Genomic DNA, 25,352 nt, shown 5'->3' on the forward strand with positions numbered 1-25,352 from the left:
TTCCAGAAGTGTCCCTTACATGCCCCGGGACATCTCCTGTCACCGGTTTGTGACCTTCAGAGCTGAGGGTGTGCTGGCCCAGGGGGCTCCTGTGGCTGGAGGAGCAGCCCTGACCCAGGACTGGACTGTGATTTCCAGGGTGGAGGAAGAGGAGGGACATCCCCGCGGCTGGAGTGCCCATCCCCTGAAGTGGTGCTTGGCACGGCAAGGGCAAAGGCACAGGGGCAGGCTGGGAGCCTCGATGTGTGGGGGGAGCTGGAGATAATACCCAGGTGAGAAACCCGTGAGGGATCAGCCGTGTGTTCTAAATAATAGCACTGGGATTCCCTGAAGGACCCGATGCAAACCAGGGATTCCCTTCATGCCCCAAGAGCAAGTGGGGCACAGCAGTGGCTGCCACAGCAGGGCACGGTGAGCAGCAGAAAGAGCCCAGACTGCTAAATACCGGGTGAGGGGGGCACAGAGAGTGGCTCTTGCAGGACACAGCCTGTTCTTCAGCTGGTGTCCCCTTCCCGGTGTCCCAGAGCCTGAGAGTGCCAGGGCCAGGGGAGATGCCACCTCGGTGCCCCTGGGGGAAGGCGGTGCCACCTGATCCCCCGAACTCCGGCTTTGCAGGGACGGGCGATGCCGGCAAGCAGCTGGAATTCACTTCTTTGCCCCATCTCAGGCAGCAGCAACAGGAAACCCAGGAGCTCTGTGAAATGACAGGGAGGGAGAGAGAGAGTGAAGTCCCCTCGCCTCGGCTGGTGACGTCTCTCCTTCCTCCTTTTTTTTTTTTTTTTTTTTTCCTGTCCCTATAAAGAATCTCGGGCTCGCATCAAACTTCCCTGCGAAAGCCGAGGCGAGGCGGAGGGGAGGGGGACAGAGAGCAGAGCCAGGGGCTCCGGCCATGCCCCAGCCCCGCTGCCCGCCCGCTGCCCGCCCCGGGCAGGTGGCCACGGGCAGGTAGAGCCAGGTGGGCTCCGGGCAGCTCCCCCTGCTCCTGTCCTGCTGGGAGAGCTGTCCTTGCTGCCGGTCTCCGCGGCACCTGCACCTCCCTGGAGAAGCCCATCTCAGAGGCTGTGCGGCTCTGCCACCTTATCCCGAACTCCGCGCCGTGCGAGCAGCCGCGAGCAGCGAGTGCGGGAAAGTTTTTGCCAAACTTTTTCTGGTGTTTTTGCTTTGCTTTTTCACCCCTTGAGTGACTTTGCGCCAGCCAGGAGGGCTGGGGAGGCTTCTGAGGCAGAGCAAGATTCCCCCTCGGACACTCCAGGGATTGGAGAAACGGGGGGAAAAAGGAATAAGGTGATTGCGGCAAGGGGGTGAAGGAAAAAAAAAAAAAAAACAAGAACCTCGGGAAGAAGGGAAGACAAACACAACCCGCAGCCCCAGGATGAAGCAGTGAATGGAAAGAACAATTTAACTGGGATCAACAAGTGGGAACTCCTGCGCGCCTCGTCCTTCCCCTCCCTCCCCGCTCCGGCTTGCCCAAAGTTCTCGCTGCGAAGGAAAACTTCTCCAGCGGGCTCGGCTGGCTCGGGACACGCACCAGGACCGGCCCCGGGATGCTGCCCCGGGCCAGCGCCCTCCTGGCCGTCTGTGCCCTCCAGGGGCTGCTGCTGCTGCACGGTAAGAGCCGCCCGTGTCCCCGGGGCGGCGGGGCAGACAGCCCCGCTGTGGCTGCCCCGGCCCGGCGCGGTGCCGTCCCTCGGGGGGCCTCAGGAGAGCGCTCCGTGATGCTTTTTTGCGCTTTTCCTCGCTTTCTGTGCTCCTCCGGCGGCCCGGTGAGGCGTCACTCACCTGAGAGAGCCGGTGCCAGCGGGCAGGTGCCACCGCTCAGTCCCCAAAGCCTCAGGGTTTACACCTCCGTTAAAACCGATCTTTGGAAATAGAGGTGAAAAAACTAAACCTCCTTGAAGGTGTCGCACACAGAGGTCAGATGTTAATGGGTGTTAATGGGTGTTCCCCCTCGAGGTTTGGCCGATTGATTAGAAATAGCAATTTGTGAGTGTTTCACCAATTTGTGGCTTTTTTTCCCTCGATGTGGGAGGGTTTCTGGTTGTATTTGATCACTTGAGGCTGAGATGAGGCTTTAAAAGGAGGAGCTGTGTGGGAGCACCTGGGCTATCCCGCTGTGGGCACAGACATCACGGGCATTGTCTCTGATATTCCAGTCCTGATTCTTTGATATTTCAATTTTTGTTCACGTGGCGCTTCTTCACTGCCTTCCCCTCCTCAGCCCAGGTGCCAGGTTAGATCCCCTGCTCTCCAAAACTCATTTTCCTTTGCAGCAAACTCCCTGTCCCCCCAGATTTATTCCCAATTTTTGCTGCTATCAGAAAAGCCAAGAGGCAGGTTAATGAGATTTGGGAGAGCTTTTCCAGCTGCCATATGACTTTTCATTATCTCATTAAGCATGAGGATTTTGCTGGATTACTGAGCTATTCATTCATGACGCTGTAAATTGTGTAAGGGAGATGGGCTCTTGTTTATTGGGGAATTCCTTCTGACAGAAAGGACTTTTTCATTTTTTTGGGTAGTGGATGTATTGCACAGCACGAGGCTGTTGTTCTTCAGCCCATTATATTTTCATAATTAAGTGAATAGCTTCTAGAAACACTGTGGAGCATCGCTGTCCTTGATTTTCTTGGATTCGTTCAGGGATTTAATGTATTCCTCCTGCAGAAAGGGGCTGACTGGCAGGCACAAACCCCGGGGGATTTCACATCTTCCCCACAGTTACCTGCAGAATAAATAACTAAGCCTGAGGTTGTGCTCCAAAGGGCTTGTCCAGCTTTTCCAGGAAAAGCTGAAGCAGCAAACCTGGCAGGTGGCAAGGAGCCCCTGCAGCAGGAATCTTCAGGATCCGTGGCATCCCCAGGGAATCTGTCCTGTGCCTGGCCAGCCAGCAGTGCCCACACCTTGGGCTGCACCTGGAGCAGCCCTGGGAGGATTGCTGAGATGTGCTCCAGCTGGCTGACACGTGCAGCAGCAGCCAGCTGCGTGCTTCGGGAGCTCTAACCTCTGCACAGTCTGGAAAAGTTGCCCGAAATCCTGTGTGGATTTCAGAGGCATAAATCACCACAGAATTTGGTGGATCAGAGAGGGATAATAAGAAGGGATTGGGAGATGGGAGAAAATGTGGTGTGCCCAAGTGTTCCTGAGGCTCCAGGGTGAAGTGGAGCACAGGGAGTTCAGAGGGAAAATCCTGGCTGGAGATGCTGCCCACATTTCAGGGCTGCTCAGGTCCTTACTCACCAGGTTCCTTTCCTAATCATTTTGGCCCAAATAACCTTGGGATTTGGTCCAGATTCCTTTTGCCATCAGTGCCAGGCACAGAGGAGGCCAAGAGAAGGCAAAGTCTGCATCCTGTGAAAGAGGGAGGAAGGCAGGAACATCCTGTGCCCAGAGGTGCAGGCTGCTGAGGGACCTGGAGCAGCACTGTGGATGTCAGGAGCTCGGCTCATCTTTAGGAAGAGATAAAACATCAGCACAGCCTCTGGGTGCCCTCCTTGGGCTGGAATCCAGGGCGAGACAGGGCCAGGAGGGCTGAGGATTCAGGCTGGCACTGGTGGTACTGAGGAGTTAGCTCCTCACCACCTTGCCCTCAGTTCCTCTGCAGCCCCGAGCTCAGTGAAGCTCTGCCCGACCTCCCAAAGCCAGGATTTATCCCTCAGCTGCAGTTAAACCTTCCCTGGGATCTCTGTGGCCAAAGTTAGGCAGGGCTGTGCTGAGGAGGCTGACTCTGATTCCAATCCAAACAATTCCATCAGCAATGCAGAGAGAAGGAAAGCCCAGCGACTGTGAAAGCTGCTCAGCACCAAGGTATCAACTCCTCAGCCACTTTTCCTTCCAAGTTCATCTCCAGCAATGAAACTGATGAAATTCTGGCCATTACACTTATCCAGGTCTCCTTTGGAGAATTCCTGATTGATTTGTTACTTTCAGCAGGAGGAAGAAACCATACAAGCATCATGCCAGTGATTTCCCACCTTCCTCTAAAATACAGCTCTATATACATCTTCACATTTCCTCATTTAGTTCCCTGAGTATCATTAAATTTCCACTTTCCTTTTGCTCATTGCTCGGCTTCTTCTCAACTCCTCAGAGCACTGCTTGGGTTCTTGCTGCTCAGAAATGACCACTGGTGTGGTAATGATGGCGCAGATGCCAACAGCTGGCACGGGTTTGAGGTGTGGAGTGGGATGGTTCCTAACCAGCCCTTGCAAAAGCAATCTGCAAAGAAATTAAGAAACCTTAAATTGTGCATGGGAAGTTCAGTACTTTTTACCCACTGACATGACCACCAGAAGGTTTTTAATATCTGAGCAATCCAAGTCACTTTTTGGGTATTGGAATAAACACAGCCATTTCAGTGATTTAGCACTGGAAATTATTAAAGATTGAGGAATAAAAATCAAGTCCTGCCCAATGGCTTTGAAAGGAAAGCACGTTTGAAATTGATTTTTTTTGTTGTTGCTTAATTTTGCAATGTCTTCTACAAATTGATTATACTGGATGAGCAATGAAGCTTGTTAACACAGAGATTTCGATTAAACCATGGATCGGGAGCTTCAGGAGCTCGGATTCCTCCCGGTTTTCCAGCCGGGATGGCCACAGAGTGCAGCAGGATGAGTGTGGCCGTGCCAGGGCAGAGGCACCGAGGGGTTGTTTTCCCAAAAAACGTGTGTCCTAACTGGTGTTATTCCCAAACATTTGCTTTACTGTGGGAAAATGTTATAAAAAGCAGAGGAGCCTTTTTTAGGCTGGTGATATATGAGCCTCCTGCTGAAGTTGCCACATTCGAAACCAACTGGAAATCTCTTTATACCAATTCAGCCATTTAAGGCAAGGAAAAAAATGTAAAGTATTTCTGAATACTCCCTGAACTTCTAAAAAACAGTATTGTACCCAAAAGAACAGTGAAAAAACCAACCAGATTGTGTGTTGAAGGTTTCTGCTGTAAGAACATGCAGTATTTTCTTTAAAGCTTGTACAAAATATTTATCTGTGGGCATTGGTCTGCTCTAAGAGCCAGGGGGTTCATTTGGGTCATTTCTGCCCTTTCACACATTCCCTGGATTGTTCATTTTATGCCAAATTATTTGTACGAAGTGATAGCTCAATCGACTGCACTTTGAATTAATATCTCAGATGGGGCTGAATACTTATGTTGGTAATAATATAATGGAATAGTAATAATAATAATAATAGAATAGTAATAATAATAGATAATAGATGATAATAGATAATAGGTAATAGATAATAGATAATAGATAATAGATAATAGATAAATAATAGATATATAGATTATATAATAGAACATAGATAATATTATAATAGATAATATATATTATAATAGATATAGATAATAGATAATTTATGTGTAATATTATACAATGTATATAATATATAATATATAATATATAATATATAATATACAGTATTATATAGTATATATAATATACTATATATAATTCAATGCCCATCCAGTATAATCAATTTGTAGAAGACATTACATTTTATAATATTATATAGTATATAGTATATAATATCTGTTATATATAAAGTATAATATGTATAATATGTTATATATAATATATAATATGCTATTATACCAATAGTAATTAATAATAATAATAGTATTTTTATGTTGTTAATAAGTTTATGCACACAAGCAAAAGGTTTCCAAGCCCCACAGGCGATTCCTCAGGTACAGGCAGGGCAAGGTGATCTGAGCTTTTCTGGAGGTTTGTCTCCCAGATCACCAGTGCAGTTTGGAGGAGGGTGAAACCCTGGTCTGTCTCACATCTATGGAGCGATGATTCACATCTGGTCCCTCCAGAGACATTTGCAAGGTGTGATGCAGGAAGGGTCACTTGGCCACCAGAAAAAGGACTGGGGGCACAAAGGAGATGCTCTCAGTTGCCATTGCAGGAGAGTTTTGGGGGCAGCAGCAGCCACCTGCACTTTTTAAAGCTACACAGGAGATTTCCAGGAGGCAGCGTTGGACTTTCAGAGAGCACGAGGAGCACCCTGAGCTTCAGCCCCGCTGAGCTTCACATGCTCACTTTGGTATTTCCTCTGATCCCCCTTTCCAAACCAGCCTGATGTCACTGGAATGGGAATTAGGAGTGGGAGTGATTTAGGGATGCTGAAGTATCTAAACAACAGCTAGGATTGAAATAAATGTGTCCTGGTGCTTTCCTTCAGAAAGCAGCTCTGAAGGCTGACAGGACATGAGGGCTCTGAGTGCCCATCAGGACATTCCCATCCAACTGTCCTCAGTCACAACCCCAGGACAACTGGCTGCCCAAACAAAGCTGGATAAAATGTGTGTAACAGAGAACTGAGCTCCCCGTTGGGCACTTCTTTAATTTTTCTTATTAAGGCCACAGAGAAAAGAGTAGAAGCTGCCAAAATCCACCAGTCAAGGTTTCTATCTGGAAATGGCATTTAATAGAAGGGCCTGCTTAAGGCTTCCCAGGGAGCATGACCCCAGGAGCAGAGCTCTTTCATCAGGAGCAAGGCAGGATCAGCACAAATCACAGGAACCAAGGTTTCTGTACCAGCTGTGACCTCAGAGGCTCATCCAGGAGCTGCTTCCTTGAGGAGCGGGGAAGGAGGAAGGGTCAGGAGCAGCCTGATCTCCTGAGGCTGTGATGATGGGTGCCCATTTTGTGGAAATTCCTCCCTGCTGAGCCTGGCTGTGGGAATGGGAGCAGGGAATGGCACATGGAGGGAGCTGAGCTGCTGCCCTGTGCCACTGCTAACTTCTGTCCCTTACTGAGAGTGGAACACAGCTTTGCTCTCTGATGGACAGGGAGCAAGCTGGGAACTATTTTATGATGGAGAGTGAGTGAGTCCATGGACATCTTCATGAGTCACTCCAATACCCTGTCCCCAAGCCCTTGGATTAGTCTGACTTTGCAGCACATACTTTTTGTCCCCACTACATCCTACATGCCTCTCCTGCTCTCCCCGCCCTTTCCTGGATGTCTCCTAAACTCCCCTCAGGGCTCAGGATTCCTTGAATTTTTACATTAGGAGAAGCCAAGAGGAATTTCCCAGCCCTTCCACACCAGGGGTCTGCACAGTCTCTCTTCTCTATCCCAATATGAATTTTGCTTTTGTAATTCTTTCTGGTGCAGAGATTTCTGAAAAAAAAAAAAAAAAAACCAAGTGGGACTGCTTGAGACCTGCAGCTGAATCTCTTGTTCTCTGCCAGCTCTTTGTGTTCCGGCTGCACTGAATTTTTACAAGAAATAATTTTTGCAAGTTCCCCCAGTAGCTGGAAACGCAGGAGGGGTCACATCTCAAATATGGAGTGTGTATGACCAGGGTTTTGTTTTGGCTCTGAGAAGGAAAGTTTTAGCACTGAGTCTTTGACTGAGCAACAAGGAAAGAACCTCATCTAATCCTGCAAATGATGGAAGTCTGAAAAGCCACTTTTCCTTTGTGCCTTGCAGGCAAAAGCACGTGGCCCTCAAAGTTTCAAAATTCAGCCAAAACCCAAAATGAGGCCCAGAATGTAAAGGAAATATATGGACCAGCCTTCTATTTTCAGATCACTTGCCTTTGTCTTCTTCATTTCCACATAGGTTTCCTTAGATCTTCCTGTGTTTTTCTGAACTGTGGGAACGTGATTGCCAAGGAAGTGGAGAGGGGAGTTTTCAGCCCTGCTGGGATTGTTCTTGATTTGAGGGTCAAGGAAGCCTGACCCTGTCATTACCTGTTCCATTTTTACAAAATTGCCACCAATCTAAACCACCTCAGCCAAAATGTTTGCTTCCTTAGAGCCCACAGCTCAGAAATTGCTCACCTGGAATTCTTCCTCACGGATACACCGGGGTCAGCTTGCAGGAAAAGCACCAACCACCATGGGGCTGCTTTGGCCATTCCCCTACAGCCGTGAGGAAAATGGGATTGCTCACAGGGGTACTCCACACACACACACACACACACAGAAACAGCTGAGCTGTGAGCTGTTCATCCTGTTTGCTCTTCATGCAGAGCTCATTAACTGAAATCAGGGCTGAATCAACTCGTTCAGGAGTCAAAGCAATTTCCTCCCAGTGCCCAGAAGCTGCAGTGGGGATGGGAGTGTGGGGCTGCCCAGAATCCCCTCCTCAGCTCCCTCACAGCTACTGACAAGGGCTCTGTAGCAATAGGGATCATCCTGAAAGCTGCTCCTGAGCCTGCATTTCCCCAGTTTTTGGGCTAAGCAGTGCAAGGGTCGGCGTTTCAGACCTTTAATGTGCAGACACCTCCTACAGAGTGTCCCCCAAGAGCTGCAAAATGTGATTTTCCCCTCTGCTTCTCTGCTCAGTGATCCAGCTGCCAGGAGCAGCTCCTGCAGGAACCATCACACACATCCCCACAGTAGCACTTGGAAGCCCTTGGTGTGGGCAATCCTGCTTCCAGGAGAGGAAAAGCCTTGGAAGAGCTTGCCCAGAGCCCTTCAGAGCTGGGAGGTGCTGGAAGGAGGGAAGTGAAGCTCTGGGGAGTTTCTGCTGCAAAACTCAAGGTCTCTCTGCCTTTCCTTGCAGAAAAATAAATCCCACAGGTGCCCCACCTGTCACTGGGAGGGACATCCCCCTCCCCTTGGGAAGGGCACCCACTGCTGCTTCACTCCTCAGTTAATAATGATTTACAGAGAGAAGGGAAAGGATTTCAGGAGCTTCCACTGCTTTGCTTCCTAACCCAGGAGGAGTATCAGGAGAAAGAATAATGCAGAACACAGGTGTGGGGAGAAATGCTTTTCCCAGCTCTTTCTGAGGCAAGATCTCTTTTCCCAGCTTTTTCTGAGACAAGATCTCTTTTCCCAGCTCTTTCTGGATGTGGACGAGGCAAGGCAGTGGTGTCAGCTCTCTCTGCATGACACAGCAGCACTGAGCTCAGCTGCTTGGAAGGGGTTTGTTACAATTAAAGAATGATTCAAGTCCATGTAAACAATGATGTCAGCCTGAGGACCTTTAAAACACAATTTAAGCTATTACACACTGTAAAGCAGAGAGAATCAGGTAACCTTTTGGCCTGCCACATTTTTTCTCTGGACATGGATCGTGTCTGAGTTATTTTCATGTTTACACACTCGGGACAAGCCTTGCCTCTCACTCACACAGGTTTAAGGCTGTGCTTGGCTGAAGACAATAGCCTGTCTTTGAATTGTCCATTGTATGGCTGAGAACATTTATTTTCTTCTGGCTGTTTACACATTTTGTGGTGGAATCTGAGGGGAAAAAAGGCAGACTGAAAGCTGCTCCCTCACTGCATGTTTTATAAAGGTAGAGATCTTAGTGATCTTTCTGGAAAAGTCTTTATTTGCTTCACTGTGAGAAAGCAAAACAACCTGCTTCTTTTCCAGTGGTGAAGGAAAGCCAGAGTGTGGCTGAGCCTGCAGCAACCCCCAGTTGGGAGGCAGCACAGGAACCCTTCCTGCTATTCCTCACATTTATTTTGGCTGCACAGATCCTCTTCTGCTTGGTCCTGGAGACTCCCATGCTTTAAACAACTTCCCTTTAGTCTGGGCAGATTTTCTGTTGAGTAAGGACAGAGCAGAAGGGTTTGGCTCAATAGGAATTCTCAGAGAGAGTGATGAATCCCTAAATTCCTGTGTCAGCATGGAGGGAGCAGACTGTGGCAGGAGGACTGCCTGGGGCAGAGCCTGGGAGCTCCCTGCTCTTGGCACATCTCATTTTGAGTTTCTCCCAGCTCATCCAGTGGGGACTTTTCCAAGGATAATGGCACCGTGGGTTTCTGGGAAAGCAAGGCCAGGTGTTACCAGGAAGGCACTGATGATTCTGTGAACAGTTTTATTGCTTCATCCCCTGATCCATCAGCAAGGAGATAAACCAAGCCTGCAGAGTGATGCATTTACAGGTTTGGAATGCCTGTGGTGTTCTCACGTTTGGAATGTTTTCTCCTGGCTTTCCCAAGCAGACATGAGCTCAGTTCTCTGGGTCAGTTTGGGCAGGAGCAGCCCTGCTCTGATGAGAGAAGTGCAGGGTGAAATGAAAGACCCAGCATGGGACAATTCCTGGGATGGAGGGACTCCCTGGGAAGGGGAATTCAGGAAAACAGGAGACTGCTGAGCAGGGCTTGTCAAAGGTTCCTTCATCCAGCTCCAAACAGTTCCCATCAGAAATTCTGCCATTGCTTACAAGGCTGATTTCTCCTTATTATTCCTATGGGATTGTTCTGATCTGTTTCCTCTATTCTGATCTCTTGTATAAATCAGCCATTTTGCCTTTTTAATTGTTGTCTACTTTGTATTTGAAAAGTAATACTCAGACCCACTTGGTGAAATGCCATTATTAATTTAATTTGATAAGTCATGAAGTCTTGAAGCCTTCTTCTGGTTACTGGGTTGCTCTCTCTTGAACTTTGTGCATAACTATGGTGGCTATATTGCTATTAAAAATAAACTACCAGCCTTATTTCCTAATGTTCTGTGTGGGTGTCAGAGCTGGTGCACAATATCAGCCAGGGCAGGCTCCCCAAACAGGCACCACAACATCCCACAGGTCTGCAAGCACGGGCTGATGCTCCCTAGAGAAAGGTTTCCTTTCTCCCATCCCAGGTATATGTGCCCAATTTGTTTTAACCTTCTCCAGGACAGAATCTTTGGCTTTCTGGTGGGTTTCTGGCAGAAGGACAGAAGAAGAGGACAGGAGTTTTGTCTGGGTATAAATCTCACTTTTCATTCGCCAGATCTGTCCAGCACTCATGAGAAAATCAGGGCAGCAGAGATGAAAATTCTGTGCTCAAAGTGAGATTAGTGGAGAAGCTAAAGCTGAGCTGGTTTCGATTTCCATGGAGGATTGCTGGCACAGCTGCTGTTCAAGGCCATTTGCCCTTCCACTGTGCAATGTCTTTTTACTTTGAAATTAATGTAGGCTTTGAAATACTACCTGCATTTGTGCTCTGGCACTGAGCAGTGCAACTTTGAGCTTCTCCCTCTCTGTCTACCTGTGCCAAGTGTAATCTGTAATCCAGGGTCCAGCACTGCACACTTTGTACGAGGGAAACACCAAAGCCTTTGGAGCCAAGTCCGGTGGCTCTGGGATTGCTGATGCAGGTTCTGGATGTTTCTGATAGAGTGTAAACTCTTTCATTTTGCATCCCTAGAATAGCAATGATATTGACACATCATCCATGCCATCACTGGTGTGGTTCAGGATAACACTTCACCTGAATCAATCATGAGGCTAAAGCCTTGCAGAGACTTTCTTTGAGCTGCTGATTCTTTAATTCCAGGCTGACCAATACATCTGGTGTCATCAGAAGTCTCCTTCAATTCAGAGCTAAGCTAACCAGACTTAAAGAGAGAGAGGAGAGCCCAGAGCAGCCCAATTCAGTCATCTTTCCTGTTTTAAATTCTTTTGCTTATCTCAGCTCTGGCCTTGCCATCTGCTGGTAGTGAAAGCAGAGTAGTGACACTTGGGCGTGGTGGGATGTAAGGAGAGTATCTCAAACTCTGATCTTCTGCACTGGAGATGATAAAGGAATTCTCAGGATAAAGGAACTGAGAGGAATTCTCAGCATCCACAGGGCAAAGGTCTCTCTCGTGCTCTTCAGTTTAATGGTTGGTGTCCTATAGGGTGCATTGTACTGCCAGCCTTTGAAAGGCTGCCTTGTTGTTTTGGTTCCATATTGTTCTGAGTTAAATGGTAGGAAAAGAGAAATTGCTGCCACCACAACATTCCCTTATAGGTCTATTCATTATTGATCCCCAGAGGAAGTGGAGAGTTCCTCTGGACAATGGGCAGATATACAAACGAGCATACATTAACTTTCTGTGCTTGTACAGCTCATTTGGGCTGCATTTCCTCTGCATTCTCAGGAGCACAAATTCAGGCATCAATTGGTTTGATGTCTTCCTCTGCCTTGAACTGCTGCCTCATTAGACATTCTGGGTGACAGACAGCCCCTCTGAACCACAGAACCACAGAACTGCAGAATCACAGAATCAGTGACAGAATTACAAAGCCACAGAACCACAGAATCACAGAATCAATCACAGAACTACAGAACTGCAGAATCACAGAGTCACAGAATCACAGAACTGCAGAATCACAGAATCAATCACAGAACTGCAGAACTGCAGAATCACAGAGTCACAGAATCACAGAACTGCAGAATCACAGAATCAATGACAAAATTACAGAACCACAGAACATCAGAATCACAGAATCTATCACAGAACCACAGAATCACAGAATCAATGACAGAATTACAGAACCACAGAACATCAGAATCACAGAATCTATCACAGAACCACAGAGTCACAGAACTGCAGAATCGCAGAAGAACAGGAACATAGATTATAGTCACAGAATCACAGAACCACCGAATCACAAAATCAATGACAGAATCACAGAACCACAGAATCAGAGATCCACAGAGTATCCTGGGTTGGAAGGGACCCACAGGGATCATCCAGTCCAGTCCTGTCCCTGCACGGGACACCCCACCAATCCCAGCCTGTGCCTGAGAGCTTTGTCCAAACACTTCTTGAAGAGAGAGGCAGAGGCCTGATGTAGAAATGCTTTGGGCAGATGTGATGGAGCACTGAGGGATGCTCCGGACTGGGAGCACTGGGAACAGAGGGACCAGGCCAGGTCTGTGGGGTTTGGCTCTGCTGGGGTTGTGCTCCAAAGCAGCAGGGAGCTCAGGTGAGGCTGAAGTGACTCAGCTGTGTCCCTGCCCTTTGACAAACACCCCGGGGCAGCACTGACTCCAGCTCAGGGGCTGCAGTAGGGTGGCATGGAGGAACACCCAGAATCTCTGGAAGGAAAAGGCTGGGGTGATTCCAGCCCTGCTCCTGCACTGGTCAGTGTGGGTGCTTTGCTCAGCCTCTGCACTGAAGTTTGCAGGTGCCCCTCAGTCTGCAGTGCATTTTGGCTTTGCATTCCTCCCTGCAGCACAGATTTTTCCTGCCTTTGTGCCTCTGCTCTTCTGGAAATCAGGGAGGTTGGTCCTTCCCTTCCTCCCTGGAGGGATGGAGCAATCAATGTTTGGAGGAGAAAAAGCAGCTCAGGAGCTGCAGGAGATTTGCTTCATCTTTCACTCCCACCACCAGAGAAAAACCCACCTGGAGCTGCAAGGACAGGGAGGCATTTCAGGTTGTGAGGATCAGGACTGGGGACTGTGCTGGGCTTGGTCTGAGCTGGCAGAAATCCCTGGCAGGGATGCTCAGGGCTAGCAAGGCTGCATTTTTTCTGGAATTTCTCCTACTGTGTTACCTCCCTCAGCCTCCTGAATGGTGAAATATCCAAGGCATCCACACCCACACCTGCACTGGTGCAGAGGCACTCCAGCTGCAACCACATCCCAAGAAGCCTCTTGGTTTTCATTCTTCTGGCACGGAGGAATTTGCAAAGCTAATTTCCAGCCCTGATCTGATAGATTCCCCCACTGAGAGGCTCTTACAGTGAGAGGATTGCAGGCTGAGGGTTTGTTCTCATCTCCCCCACGCTGGAGGTGCCTCTTGGAGAGCTGCTTAATGAGCCTGGAGTGCCACCTGGGCTTGTCAGGAGGAGTTTCCCCTCCTCCTTGCAGCCCTCAAACAGTCCCTTGCTGCTTTCAGCAGTAGAAATAAGGTGATTACAGGCATCAGACTGCTCAAGGGAATACTGGGTTATTGGAGTTGAGAATCCAAAGGAGAAATCCCCCTTCTAGGACCTCAGTTGTTCTGGAATCTGCACACTTTCAGGGAGAAGCAGAAAATTGCAGCTAAGCAGCATCCAGCCAGTGCTCAGAATGCAGCCTGAGTTCCTCCTTGCCTCTTGCAGTCTGTTGTTATTATTATTATTATTACTACCATTTTGACACTGTCCTCTCTCAGCCATGGATGTTTCCCTACAAAAGCTGCACCTACCCAAACAGCTAAGCCTATAGCTAAGGCTTGAGTACCTTAAGTACCAGCTCATTTTTGGGCCCAGCCCCTTGGATTTGCACCCTCAGAGGGTGGGCACGGCCATGCAGAAAACAAAAGATGAGTAACACATAGATAAAAACAAGACACCCATTAACAGATCCTCTCAAAGCTCAGTATCAAAGCTTTAGAGCTTATATGAATATTTGTTATTATTTTGTTGTGAGGAAGGGTGGGAAGAAAGAAAAAAAGAGACATTGTCCCTCCTTGGAAAGTGCTTTGTTTTTCCCAAGCAGCAGAACTTTAGGTATTTAGTTTAAGAACACATTTCTGTGTCCAGTAGGTCTTAAAAGTCTTGGGAGGACAGGACAAAGGGAGGCCAGGAGGGGACAGTGCTGGGCTCTGTGGAGGGTCACGACTGGGATTAGGGGCAGGCCAGGGATGGATGGGTTTATCCACAATGGTTGTGAGGAACTCCTCACCCATCCTGTAGCAAAGTTTGTGAAACCAGCCCAGCAAAGTTCCTTCAGCCGCTGCTTTGCTTATACATGACCAATATTCTGTCTCTTTTCTCTTTTCATGTGAAAATGATCAAACTCATGGAGAGTCACAAAGTTGATTTGTCCATCCATTGATAGAATTGCAACTGCTTCATCTCCTACCAAGCAATTTCTCTCACTGAAAAGGGAACACCAAAAATGAGTGTTCACTGGAATATGCCACCCTGGCCTTTTAATGAAGATGAAAATACATAGGAAAAGCAAATTTCCTGGGCAATATCAGCTTCCATGGCTGTTAGTCTCTTTGTCACTGGGGCAATCCATGTGCTGGGTGGGCTGCAGTGCTGAGGGACAGTATCTCTGTGCTCAGGAGCAGCATATTCCCAAGCATGTTGTCTTTGGCATGGCCAGTATTTTATCTGCCAGAGCCAATGTTAATGAAAAATTCCTGAAAAATTCCACATTTCAACACAGCAACACTCTGCTGGGAATAACAATCTCTCATGACCTGGTTCAAAAGCAGATATCAGGCAGGATACAAAAAAGGGAGGTGTTTCTGACCCCCCTGCCTCGGATTTGGGGATTTTGTGCTGAGTTTGTGGTGCTTGCCTGCCTTTAGGAGTGATCTCAGCACTGTCAGGTTGTGAACTCCCTGTGGGATGTGCACCCAAAATCAGGATTGTGCTGTCAGAGCCACGGGGCTGGTGACACTGAGAACTCCTTGTGTGGCACAGCAGCTCTTCAAAACACAGTGGATTTATGGCAATTTGTAGAGAAATGTCTGCACAGGAGGGGTGTCTCCTCCTGGGACAGCGCTGGCATTGTCCCTGCTGTGGTCCCTTTGACACGGGGCAGGAAAATCTGTGATCCATCCCAGCAAACATCAGCCTGGATGGTTTGTCACACATGGCTTCATCTCCTCGTTGCAGCAGACTGGAACACCAAGGTCAGGCAAATAAAGCTGGGGAAAAAAAGCCCAAGTTCTGAGTAAAGTGGCCTTAAATCACTGCCACAGCTGCAAGGTGACAGAAGAGGGAAATGGCAGGGACTAATTCACCTTGATTTACATGAATTGGGTTCTCACAGGTGGATTAGGATTTCTGAGCCAGCCCATCCTCTCTGCCCTAGCAAAGCTCCTTGGCCAGGTGGGCAGGACAGGCCAGCCAGGGCTGTGGGACTGGGGACATCCCAACACAGGACACCCTGCAGCAAAGCCCAGGGGCCTGCTGGGTCTGTTCAGGGAGTGTGGGTCACTCAGGAAATGGAGAAAGAAATGAGTGAGTTTGTCCAAAAGCTAGGAAAACCCCATGGATCTGGCCTCTCCACGCCCTGCCTGACCATGGGTCCTTTCTGCTCCACGCACACTTTGTGCCCCACAGCGCAGAGGGCAAAGGAAAATCAAGACTTACAACTGCCAGGCCTTCAAATGCACAGCATCTCCCCCTGCCAGGAGGCTGGAGAGCAGAGGGATTATCCCCTGCAGGCGGGGTGGGTGGTGGTGTTTGCTATGCCTGCCTGGTGCCCCGGGGACAGGCACTGACAGCACACAGATAAGAGCAGCTGTAATTCCTGATGTGCTCCAGCACACAGACACATCCCTGGGTGAATGCTCAGCTCTCAGCCCCTGCAGGGTCCCCTCTTGCCAAAATCCCCCTCCTCGGGAGATTTGTTTCAGTGGCATCGGCTCAGTGAGAGCACAGGACATTCCTCCCGTGCAGAAAACATCTGTGCCTGCTCCGAGCTGCTGCCTGCACTTCAGCTGGGAAGGATGCTGAGGGAGGGACAGGTTCTTGCCAATCACAGACTTGCCCAAATATTTATCTCTGCTAAAACCAGTTTAGCTGCTGGATGCAGCCCAAGGTTGGTTCTGATGGGAGATATCAAACACAATGCACATGAATCAGGGACGGCACATCTGGCACTGCCTGTGTGCTGGAGGAATATAAATAAAGAGCCAGCAAGCTCCAGCTGCTGAGTTATTTGTCCTGCAACAAGGCTGCAGCTTCCTACCATCACCAGCAGTGCCAGGAGGGTGCCAGGGATCACCTGGGGCTGCTCTGTGGTCCCCGTTGGCGCTCGCGCTCCTTTTTGCACGAGGGGCTCCAGGACTGAAGGATCACCATTTCTTTGAGAAAGATTTAAGAGTGATGGAAAGAGTGGTGGGGCAAAGCAGGGCACAGCTGCCAGTATTCAGAACATTTCTCTGATATTTTATTTCTGGAAGTATCTGATGTAAATGTTCTTTTCCTGGAAAGATTCCTCCCCTTGCCTGCTTCCCCCGCCTCCCTCAGAACGCTGGTGCCAATATTTCTGCTTCAACTTCCTTGCTCCCAGGGGCTTCCTGCTGGAGATTTCCCTCCCCTCTGGCCTGGAGCTAGTGGTCCCTGCACTGTTCTGTGGAAGGAGGGAATGGCCCCAGCAGTGCCTGGGATGCTGGCAGGTATCCCTGAGGGATTGCAGCTGGTCCTGCCAGCACAGAGGTGCTCTGGAGGATGGCTCAGCCATTCCTGGGAGTCTCTGATCCTCTTTTCCAAAGCATGAGCCTGGCAGGTGCAGGGAATGGCTGGATCCATGTGCAGGGAGACGAATTTCAGCAGGTGCGGCATCCCACTCCTTCCCATTCTCTCAGCCAAGGGAGCCCTGCCCGCAGGATTGTGTCCAGCAGCACCTCTCACTCCATCCCTCTGCTAAACGGATAAGCACAGCCTTCAGCTGAGCAGAGTTTGGCATGAAGGCATGGACAGAAACCTTGGAGCTGAGGCTACAAATCTGCGGTGCTCAAAGGGTCATTTTGATCACTTCAGAAAATATCATCTTGCAGAGCAGCCCTGGAGAGAGGCTTATCACTTTAACTTCCCTGATTAGCCCAGGACACCAATTTTAGGCACTGTAAAAACAGTGGAGGTCAAATTTACTATGGAGGGCAAGGACCAGTGACTCAATTTTCCTTATTCTTTATAGTCACTTTTCACCTTGAAGAACAAAAGGTCCCAAAGTCAGAGAACGTTTGTTCTTGAGTCTTGCCAAAGCCTTTTCTTTTTTAATACACCCTCATTAAAATCTGGGCCCTTTGCCTTGACAAAAGAAAAGAATATATTTGTGTACACTTAAGTGACAGGAAAGAGCCTGTGAGGCAGGCCTGGTCACAGATAAAGGAATTCCGGACATTATTCCTTGTGCTCCAAGGGGTTGTGACATGGGATTTCCTCTCCAAGTGGTAAATAGCCCTGCAGTTGTACAGCAGGGTGGAGCCACCCCTGCTTTCTTTAAAACCAGGAGAGATGAAAGCACTTCAGGAGAAGAAAGAGGGGCTGGGTGAATGTGCACAATGAATCCCTGGGAATGCCTGGGGGGGAATCCACCTGCTCCAAGCTTTGCCCCCAAAAACTTCCCAGGGGTTTGAGGTGCTGCCAGCTGGGCTCTGCTTTGGGAAGAACAGCTCATGGCACAGCAAAATCTATTTAACTCCAAGGAGTAGCCCCAAATCTCAGCACCTGGCGTGTTCTGCCTGGATCTTTGGGAGACAGGTGGAATCTGTGGGGAAATGGGTTTGGTTTGGGATGACTCTGGATCCTCCTTGCCTTCTCTGAAAGCTCCCAGTGCACGCTGTGGGACACTGAGTGCCTGTCCTGGGCTGGCATGGGATCAGAGAGGGCAGTGAGGGCAGGATGCCACAGCTGTGAGCTCCTCGAGGAGCCTCACCGGCATTTGAACCCGAACGAGGCAGTCAGGATTCTGTAACCGAAGGCACCTTTCTGTCTTGTGCTGAGTCATGCCCAGGAGTGGGGTGAGCGTTTTTGTAAGAAAACAGAAGAGCTGAAGCTGCAGATTTTATCCTGTTCTCATTTTAAATTGAAAAAAAAATCAACTTTGGATTATCCTTTGCACGGAGGGCTCACCAAAGTGCCCTGAGATGGGTGAAGACGGAGGGAGAGGAACATCACTCCCATGGTGAGGGAGACAAGAACATCAAGCTGATTTTATATTTGGATTTCCTTTCCTCCTTATTCCTGTGGCTGTCCTGGAGGGTCAGCAGAGCCTGCAGATCCCAAACCTCCAAGCTACAGCCAGGCTTAATGAGAAAGGGAAAGATTTGCACATTACAGCTCTCCAAATCCTCAGGATTCAGGTCTTCAACAATAAACATTCATTTAGGGAATCAGCAGTGGAACAGATAAATTAGCATTTTGCAGGAGTTTGCAAATGGCAGGTTCCTACATGAGTTTTTCATTGCCTTCTGCTTGAGTGTAGATATCTGAATTCTTTTCCCTTTCAACTACAATGGAACCTCGTGTCAGTACAGGGAGGCTTGTGATCAGACTGGAGAATCCCACCTGGAACATGGGAATGTCAATGAGCTCGAACTGCTGCTTCCAGCTCAAGATCCAGTTTGGATGAGCTGTGAGGATCTGGTTCCACTGGTGAATAAAACTCCAGGGGAGGGCTGGAGAGGTTGAGATCGTGGCTGTGTTCTGCCCCCACTGCATCTCACTGGCTTAAGAGATTGTGTCAAGGAGGCTGAAGTCCCTACAGAACACAAGGAGGGCTCTAATCAAGTTCAGAACTGGAGAATTCCAAGGAAAAATGTCAAATTTTCCTTCTTTCTCTGTGCCTCCTTACCAACCACCCACATTTTTCTGGAAACTGGGGAAAAGAGAAAGTTGCCCTGTTGGCTGCAGGAATAAAATACCACAGCTAAAACTCCTCTATGGCTGCTCTGAGGAACAACAAAGACGAGAGATGAATCATGCAGAGAATTACTCATTTCCAAACAGTAAACGGGTCATGCTCAGCATTGTTAACTCAGGGTAGTCACTGCTGTGGGAGTCTGGGGAGAGCAGGGGAAAATCTGTCCTTGCTCAGGAGTGAAAGGATGGGAATCAGGCTGGAATTGCACCCAAATATTGGCACTTCTGCCATGAGGTGTGGGGCACTCACACTTCAGGATTACTACAACTTCATGCTTTTCTGATATCCTGGTACAATCCCTTAAATCTCATCAGAAAAACTGTATTTGATGGCCAAAGGCCAAAGAAACAACCCTGAAAAATGAACAAACAGAAGCCTTTTTAGAAAGATTTATAAAAAGCTGAACAGGTCCAATACTGAGGTTAGGGACTTGTAGTTTTAGAGTAGCTCAACTGCTAAATTTGTAAATTAAGCAGGTAATTTGTAAATTAATTTGTAAATTAAGAATACAAAAAATGATCTGCTGTCCTTCCTCCCGTGGTGATGCGAACAGGGGAGAGTTTCTGTTTCATCACAGGGAAAATTGTTCTTTAACTTCATTGCTGTTGGGGGGAAACATCCCTTAATTTCAGTGCCACCACAGAGCAGACTGTCCCTTAATTTCAGTGCCTTGCAGGGGAAAGTGTCCCTTAATTTCAGAGCCATTGTGAAGGAAGCCTCCCTTAATTTCAGAGCCATTGCCCCATGTCAGGATCTCTTCCTGCTGCCTCTGCCTGGCCTCAGAGGGCTCTTCCCACTGCACAGATGTTCATGTCAGCACAGCAGCTCCTGTGAACAAGCTTTGCAGGACTGGGGCTTGATCTACAGCTCTTTTTACTCTCCAGCAGTGTTTTTCTCCTCCCAAAGCTGCTTCCATGCTTTGACCTTGCTCTAGAGCCCAAAAGAAATGCCTCACAATTTTCCTGAAGGCTCTCTTTATTCCGATGGCTCCTGTTGGAACCACTGCTATGCAGTTAATGCTGCACAGTCCTTTCTACCCTGAGACCTTCCAGCCAAGGGTTTTACAATTTGGCAGCTGAGATTTCAGCCTGAAAATTCATCCCTGTTTGTTTACTCTCCCCCAAGAGCCTGTTTTCAATTGATATAAACATTTTGATAGCTTAAGAGTGCAACAAAATGCTGAGCTTCCCTTTCCAGCTGGATCCCAAGAGTTGTTCCTTTCACTCCAAGTGTTGCTTGTTGTTGGCTGTGCCAGTGACTGGGCTTGGCTTGGCCTGGCCTGGCCATGCAGATCCAGGCACCTCTGTAACCTCCTGGCACATCCAGGAAAATTCAAACCCATTTTTATGTGTTTTTCTAGCAATTCTGTCTGCCTGCAGTGGGTGTTCCTCCCCCTCCTGCCCTGCCACACCTCACAAACACCCTGGTGCTCAGCAAGGGGCAGCAGGAACCTGTTGGTTTCCTTCAGCACATGCAGAAATCCCTCAGAGCCACAGTTCACCTCTGTCAGGCCAAAATTCATGTGCAGCACTGAAAGTTTTAGTGATTAAAAGAGACAAGAGGGAGCAGAACTCTGAAGGAGGAACCCCAGCAAAGGCTGGCTCTAGCTTGATAAGCTGTTTGTTTATTCTGCAGGGTCTCAGATCTGGATTTCATTTCTGGGATTAGTTCTCTGAATTCTTAGTGCAGCAAATCAAGGCTGTATGTGTGGAATCAGGATGGAAGGAACCTTTTTAATTTAATTGCTTGCATGGATTTGCATTATTCTTTCATCTCCCACCTTGGTGCTTTTCTCCTCCTGAATTCAAATGGTGACATTTTTCTTTCTTGGTGACATCCAGTTTTCATTTTGCTTTCATTCAGTGCTCACTGAACTTTCATCATTCTCTTTTTTCTTAGTCATTTCCACACAGCTCTGTATTCCTTACCAGGGCTTTGGATCCTCTGCAAGAGACAGGCAGGACAGAGCTCCAAACCCTCCTCATTTAATTACTTTTCGAGTCATATTTGTTGATTTTGTTAAACTACCCAGCACCCAAATGAATTTTACTGTTTAAAGGGCAACTGCACATTTTGTCTGTCTATAGGAACTGCAAGAAACTTTTGGGATGAAGAGGTGAGACTTTTAGGAAAAGCAAACAGTGGTGTGGTTGTTTCTTCTCTGAAATCAATATTAAAACCAGAACCAGTTTGGGATTTCATAAGAAAAAAAAGCTTTTAATTAGGAAATTACGCTGTGGCAAAATCCCGTGCGGAAAGTGGCTGGATTTGAAGCAGTTTTCCAGGAAAGCTTCTCCAGCCAGGATGGTGTTTCCGGTCCCATCCCAACGATGCCATGACCTTGCTGTTGGGATGGAAGTGTAGGATGCTGGAGACACCACGTTCCTTGGTGGAATCTGGGCTCTGCATCTGTCTCCCACTACCGGGGGCTGCCCTAAATATCCAGCTATTTTTAGACGAGTCTTTTTCTGTTGCTGCTTTCCATAATAAGAAAAACCTTTGAAGGATTTGTGTTTTTATCCTTATGCACAAGAGGAATTAAAATAAATAAATAGGCCTTAAATATTTAGACATGAAGAGAGAAGAATTTCCTGCCCAGCTTTGGCCGAGCGGCGTAGGTGGCTTTAATGTGACCCAGGGCTGCTCCCGGTACCTGGCAGTGTTTGCTTTTCTTGGAAGCAGCTGCAGTAAAGCACCTTTAAAATCAGGAATCCCACAAAGCAAATCTGCTGTTTCCAGGTCACTATGCAACCCCCTTCCCTGGGCCACTATTTTTCCAGATGAGGAACTGATGTGCTGCAACTCAACTAACCTGATAGAGAGGGAATGGCTCCAGGCACGGCAGAGGAGTCCTGGGCACCCCCAAATCCACCCAAAAGGCAGGATCTGGCACTAAAAACACAGCCTGGCTCTGGGCATCACACCTGGACTATCATCCACCTGCTGGCCCTTCTCTGGGCTTCTCCCAGCCACCAAAAACTGCTTTAGCTCCAAACCTTTGTGGGTCAAGTGAGCTCATGTGGGAACCTGCGGGGGACAGGAGAAGGGATTTTTGTCAACAGGCAGCCATGCTATGCAGACTTGATAAATATGTGCAGGGCTAATTCAAAGCAGATTCCTGCTTTGCCACAAGCAGAATTCCTCCAAAGCCTGCCATCAAAAACATTATGTCACAGCTGTGGAGAAGCCTCACAAACAGGGGAGAAGTTGGGGTCACGTCAGGGTAAGAGTGCGGTGGAGGCTGAGGAAGTGATTGAAGCCCTGATCCACGGCCTGATGGAGTTTGTCATTAAGAAGGATTTCACCAAATGATTTGCAGCCAGTTCCCTGGGCCCGATTGGTACTTTCCAGCTTAATGCAAACCAGTGAGGAAACCAGACCTAGTTAGGCCAAGCTGGCCAGGGAGGCTGTAGGCACAGGGTAACAAAACCTCGCCCGGGGCTGTGGAAATGTAACTGAAATCGGGCTTGGTTTTAAGGAGATGGTTAGGTTCCCTCTCCCCATCTCAGCAAACAGCTTTTATCTTGTCTCCCAAAATAGCAACCTGCTATCCTTCAAAACAAACCAGAAAAAAAGGGAAAACCTCCTGAGACAGGCACACAAAGCCGACAGAAGTGGAACACGGAGCTGATCGAAAACAGATTCCAGCGTCAAGTCCAAAGCCAGCTTCAGCCCATTGCTTCTTAATGGGTACAGCTCAGAAACTAAGAAAACAAAGTAATTACCCACCGAGCAGATTTTACTGACACTGAGCGTTCACATGTTCCTGACACGTCCAACCCCTGTATTTGTTCAAATCCATCTCTGTTTAGTGTGGCACATCAATTGACTTGACCTCAGAAGGCTCTGGCTCATTTGCTTCTGGATTTATAGCTCAAGGAGAAATGGTCCAACAATGCTAACAGGGGTGGGCTTTTGTTCTGCTTCACCCTCCCCATCCACCTTCCCTGCTCTGATTTCAGCTCCATGCCTCTCGTGGCCTTCCCCTGGCCTGCTCCTTCTGCAGGTCAGTGATTCATCACACAGGAGGACACAGATGTTCTTTACAAAGAAGCCTTTCCATGCAGGCTCATTTTTTTTCTTAGAAAAGAGGGCTGGGGATGAGGAAAGAGATGGAGAGAATGAATAAAGGCCAGAGAATGGGGACTGCCCAGGTTCCACCAGGGTTTGTGTGGTGCTGCCTATGGGACACAGCAGTGTCTCCAAGGAGCAGAGATCACTGCTGGACCCACACCAGCAAGGCTCCAAGCAGGAAACCTTGGGGAATGTGGCCTGAGGAAAGTTGGAATCTCTCTGAGCAGCTTTCCCATAATTATTTGGTGTTCCTGGGCAGTCATGTTCCTTGATGGCAAGTCAGGTTTAACCCTGGAGCACCATCAGAGGTTGTTTTGCAATCCACCCTCTTGTCATTCAGCAGAACCTCACCCAAATTCCTCAGTCAGCTCTTGCCTTTCTTGGAAAACATCCCCAGTCCCCTCTGAGGTCTGCTCTGGGGACACTTCTGAGTCCAGAGCTGAGATATCCACTCTGCCTTTGAGGGAGTACCAAAGAAGTTTGGAAAGGGAAGGGTCCTGTACGTCGAGGCAGGCCCTGCTTGGCCACTCAGCAGGACATCAGAGAATCCCCAAATGTGGCAGCTGGAGCTCTCAGAGATTGTTCCATGTGGAGCACCAGCAAATGTTTTCTGAAGGACATCTCCCAGCACTTTATCTCCTCTAATTCTAAATATTCCTAAAGATAGGGCTGGCAGCTCTGCTTCCTTTGCAGGGTGAATTACACAGGCTGATGGAACAATCTTGGGAAGGTTTTCTTTCCTCTCCCCAGACTCTTGCCAACAGAAGGAGCAGATAAATGATTGCCCTTGGTATCAGACCTGCCTTGATTCCAACCTCTCCTGATAACCACTCCCCTTTCCAACAGTTTTGTTATGGCAGCACCTAAAGGCCCAATTATGAGCCATTCCTGATAATTCCCATCCGTTGGGCTTCGATTTTATTTTTCCAGATCTTATAAATCTCATTCTGTACAGGGTTTGAGGATAGGTAGTTACAGGGGTTTCCAACACTCTCACGTGCAAGTGGATGATGGAACAAGAAGAAAATTTGGGAACCATGGATTTAGTCTGCAGATGGTGGAGGAGGGATGCGAGTGAGCATCCTCATGATCTGATACATCCAGGCAGAGGCTGAGTGCTGGTAAAAAAGACCAAAAAATGCTTTCAAAGAAACACTGTGATTTTGCTAAATCACAGTGTCAGGGATTTTGTAACTTCTCTCTCTTCTTCCCTGGACATTTTAATGCCTCTCCAGGGGATCCATGTTACAGTTTTCCAAAGCCTTGGTCTTAGGATGAATTACCATCGTATTTTATTATCAAAGGAGAAGCTGACACACAGGACAATGATTTAGTTGACTGGGTATTTGGAAATACTGTTTCACTTGATACTATTGCCTCGTGTTACATGGAAAATTGCTCTGGAAATGAATGTCCTAAGAACTGAAATAGCCAGGCCAGGTGAAGTTCAAAGTTAGCACCCCTCAAGTGGGACTTCATTTGGAGTTCATGCTGGGCAGTGCTTTAATTTGTGTGCTGTGGCCCAGTGAAATTTCATTTACCAACCTCTTTAACCTGAGAAAAGTTCATTTGCATCTGTTTGCTGTGAATTTATAGGAGCATTGCTTTTCAACCCCAAAGCTGTGGTTCTCAACCAAGTCTGGCTGCCCTAAATTACTGCTGGAAATTGTGAACTGATTAAAGATGTCAGGGACCAGGTCAGCTCTCTACAACCAGGGCAGATTTTCCACACGTGGGAAACCAACTGTTGTATTGAGCTCTGGCAAAAATTTCAGTTCCCCACTGACAGCAGCTTGCATGTAAACCTCAGGGAAATCCCTCCTTAACATTTTCTGGTGCCAGTTTCAATCCTGACCTCTGCTGGCAGCCGGGCTCAGTTAAGAGCTGATGCCTGCCTGGGTTATTGCATTGCCCCTAAACACTGAAATAAGGCAGTTTCTTATCTACAGAGAGATAAAACCTGCCTCAAATCTCTCTGTGTCCCACCTGCGCTACATCACTCCCGGTGCACCGTGTCCTTTCTTTGGGAAGTGCCACCACAGTGAAGGAACCACCGCAGACATTTCTGGTCTGTCAATACCTGGGCAGTGATGTGATTAATAAGGAAAAAATTAATATTAACCTATCACAGCCACACAGAAAAGGAAAGGGTTGGTGTTTTTTTAATTCTGATTTCTTGTCACTTCAAAAGGAAATTATGAAGAAGGTATAAAAGTGTATAGAAAACCTGT

The 25,352-nt window shown here is 48.1% G+C and overlaps 1 protein-coding gene and 2 long non-coding RNA genes across 6 annotated transcripts in view; 2 read left to right on the top strand and 1 right to left on the bottom strand.

The window, feature by feature from the left end:
• The first annotated feature begins 1,063 nt into the window (after positions 1–1,063).
• LOC137482666 (vascular endothelial growth factor receptor kdr-like) overlaps positions 1,064–25,352 on the top strand; it is a 119,933-nt gene continuing 95,644 nt past the window's right edge. For 2 of the 3 annotated variants that reach the window (XM_068205177.1, XM_068205180.1), the window contains exon 1: positions 1,064–1,608. In XM_068205177.1, coding sequence (XP_068061278.1) covers positions 1,545–1,608 — 64 coding nt within the window. In that variant the 5' untranslated portion in view covers positions 1,064–1,544. The remainder of the gene's footprint in view (positions 1,609–25,352) is intronic. The other variant, XM_068205179.1, reaches the window with a different exon arrangement.
• Positions 9,413–11,921, bottom strand: LOC137482264 (uncharacterized). Of its 2 annotated transcripts, XR_011003973.1 has the most exons (4): positions 11,769–11,921; positions 10,951–11,105; positions 9,888–10,036; positions 9,413–9,518 (listed from the first exon to the last, which is right to left on the bottom strand). It is a non-coding gene; the product is annotated as an uncharacterized lncRNA (long non-coding RNA). The 2 variants fall into 2 exon arrangements; XR_011003972.1 differs by lacking the exon at positions 9,413–9,518 and having other exon boundaries at positions 9,778–10,036.
• Positions 12,398–14,573, top strand: LOC137482265 (uncharacterized). Its single transcript, XR_011003974.1, has 2 exons — positions 12,398–12,656; positions 14,464–14,573. It is a non-coding gene; the product is annotated as an uncharacterized lncRNA (long non-coding RNA).

This window comes from Anomalospiza imberbis, chromosome 14 (assembly GCF_031753505.1).
Source record: "Anomalospiza imberbis isolate Cuckoo-Finch-1a 21T00152 chromosome 14, ASM3175350v1, whole genome shotgun sequence".
NCBI classification, from domain to species: Eukaryota; Metazoa; Chordata; class Aves; order Passeriformes; family Viduidae; genus Anomalospiza; species Anomalospiza imberbis.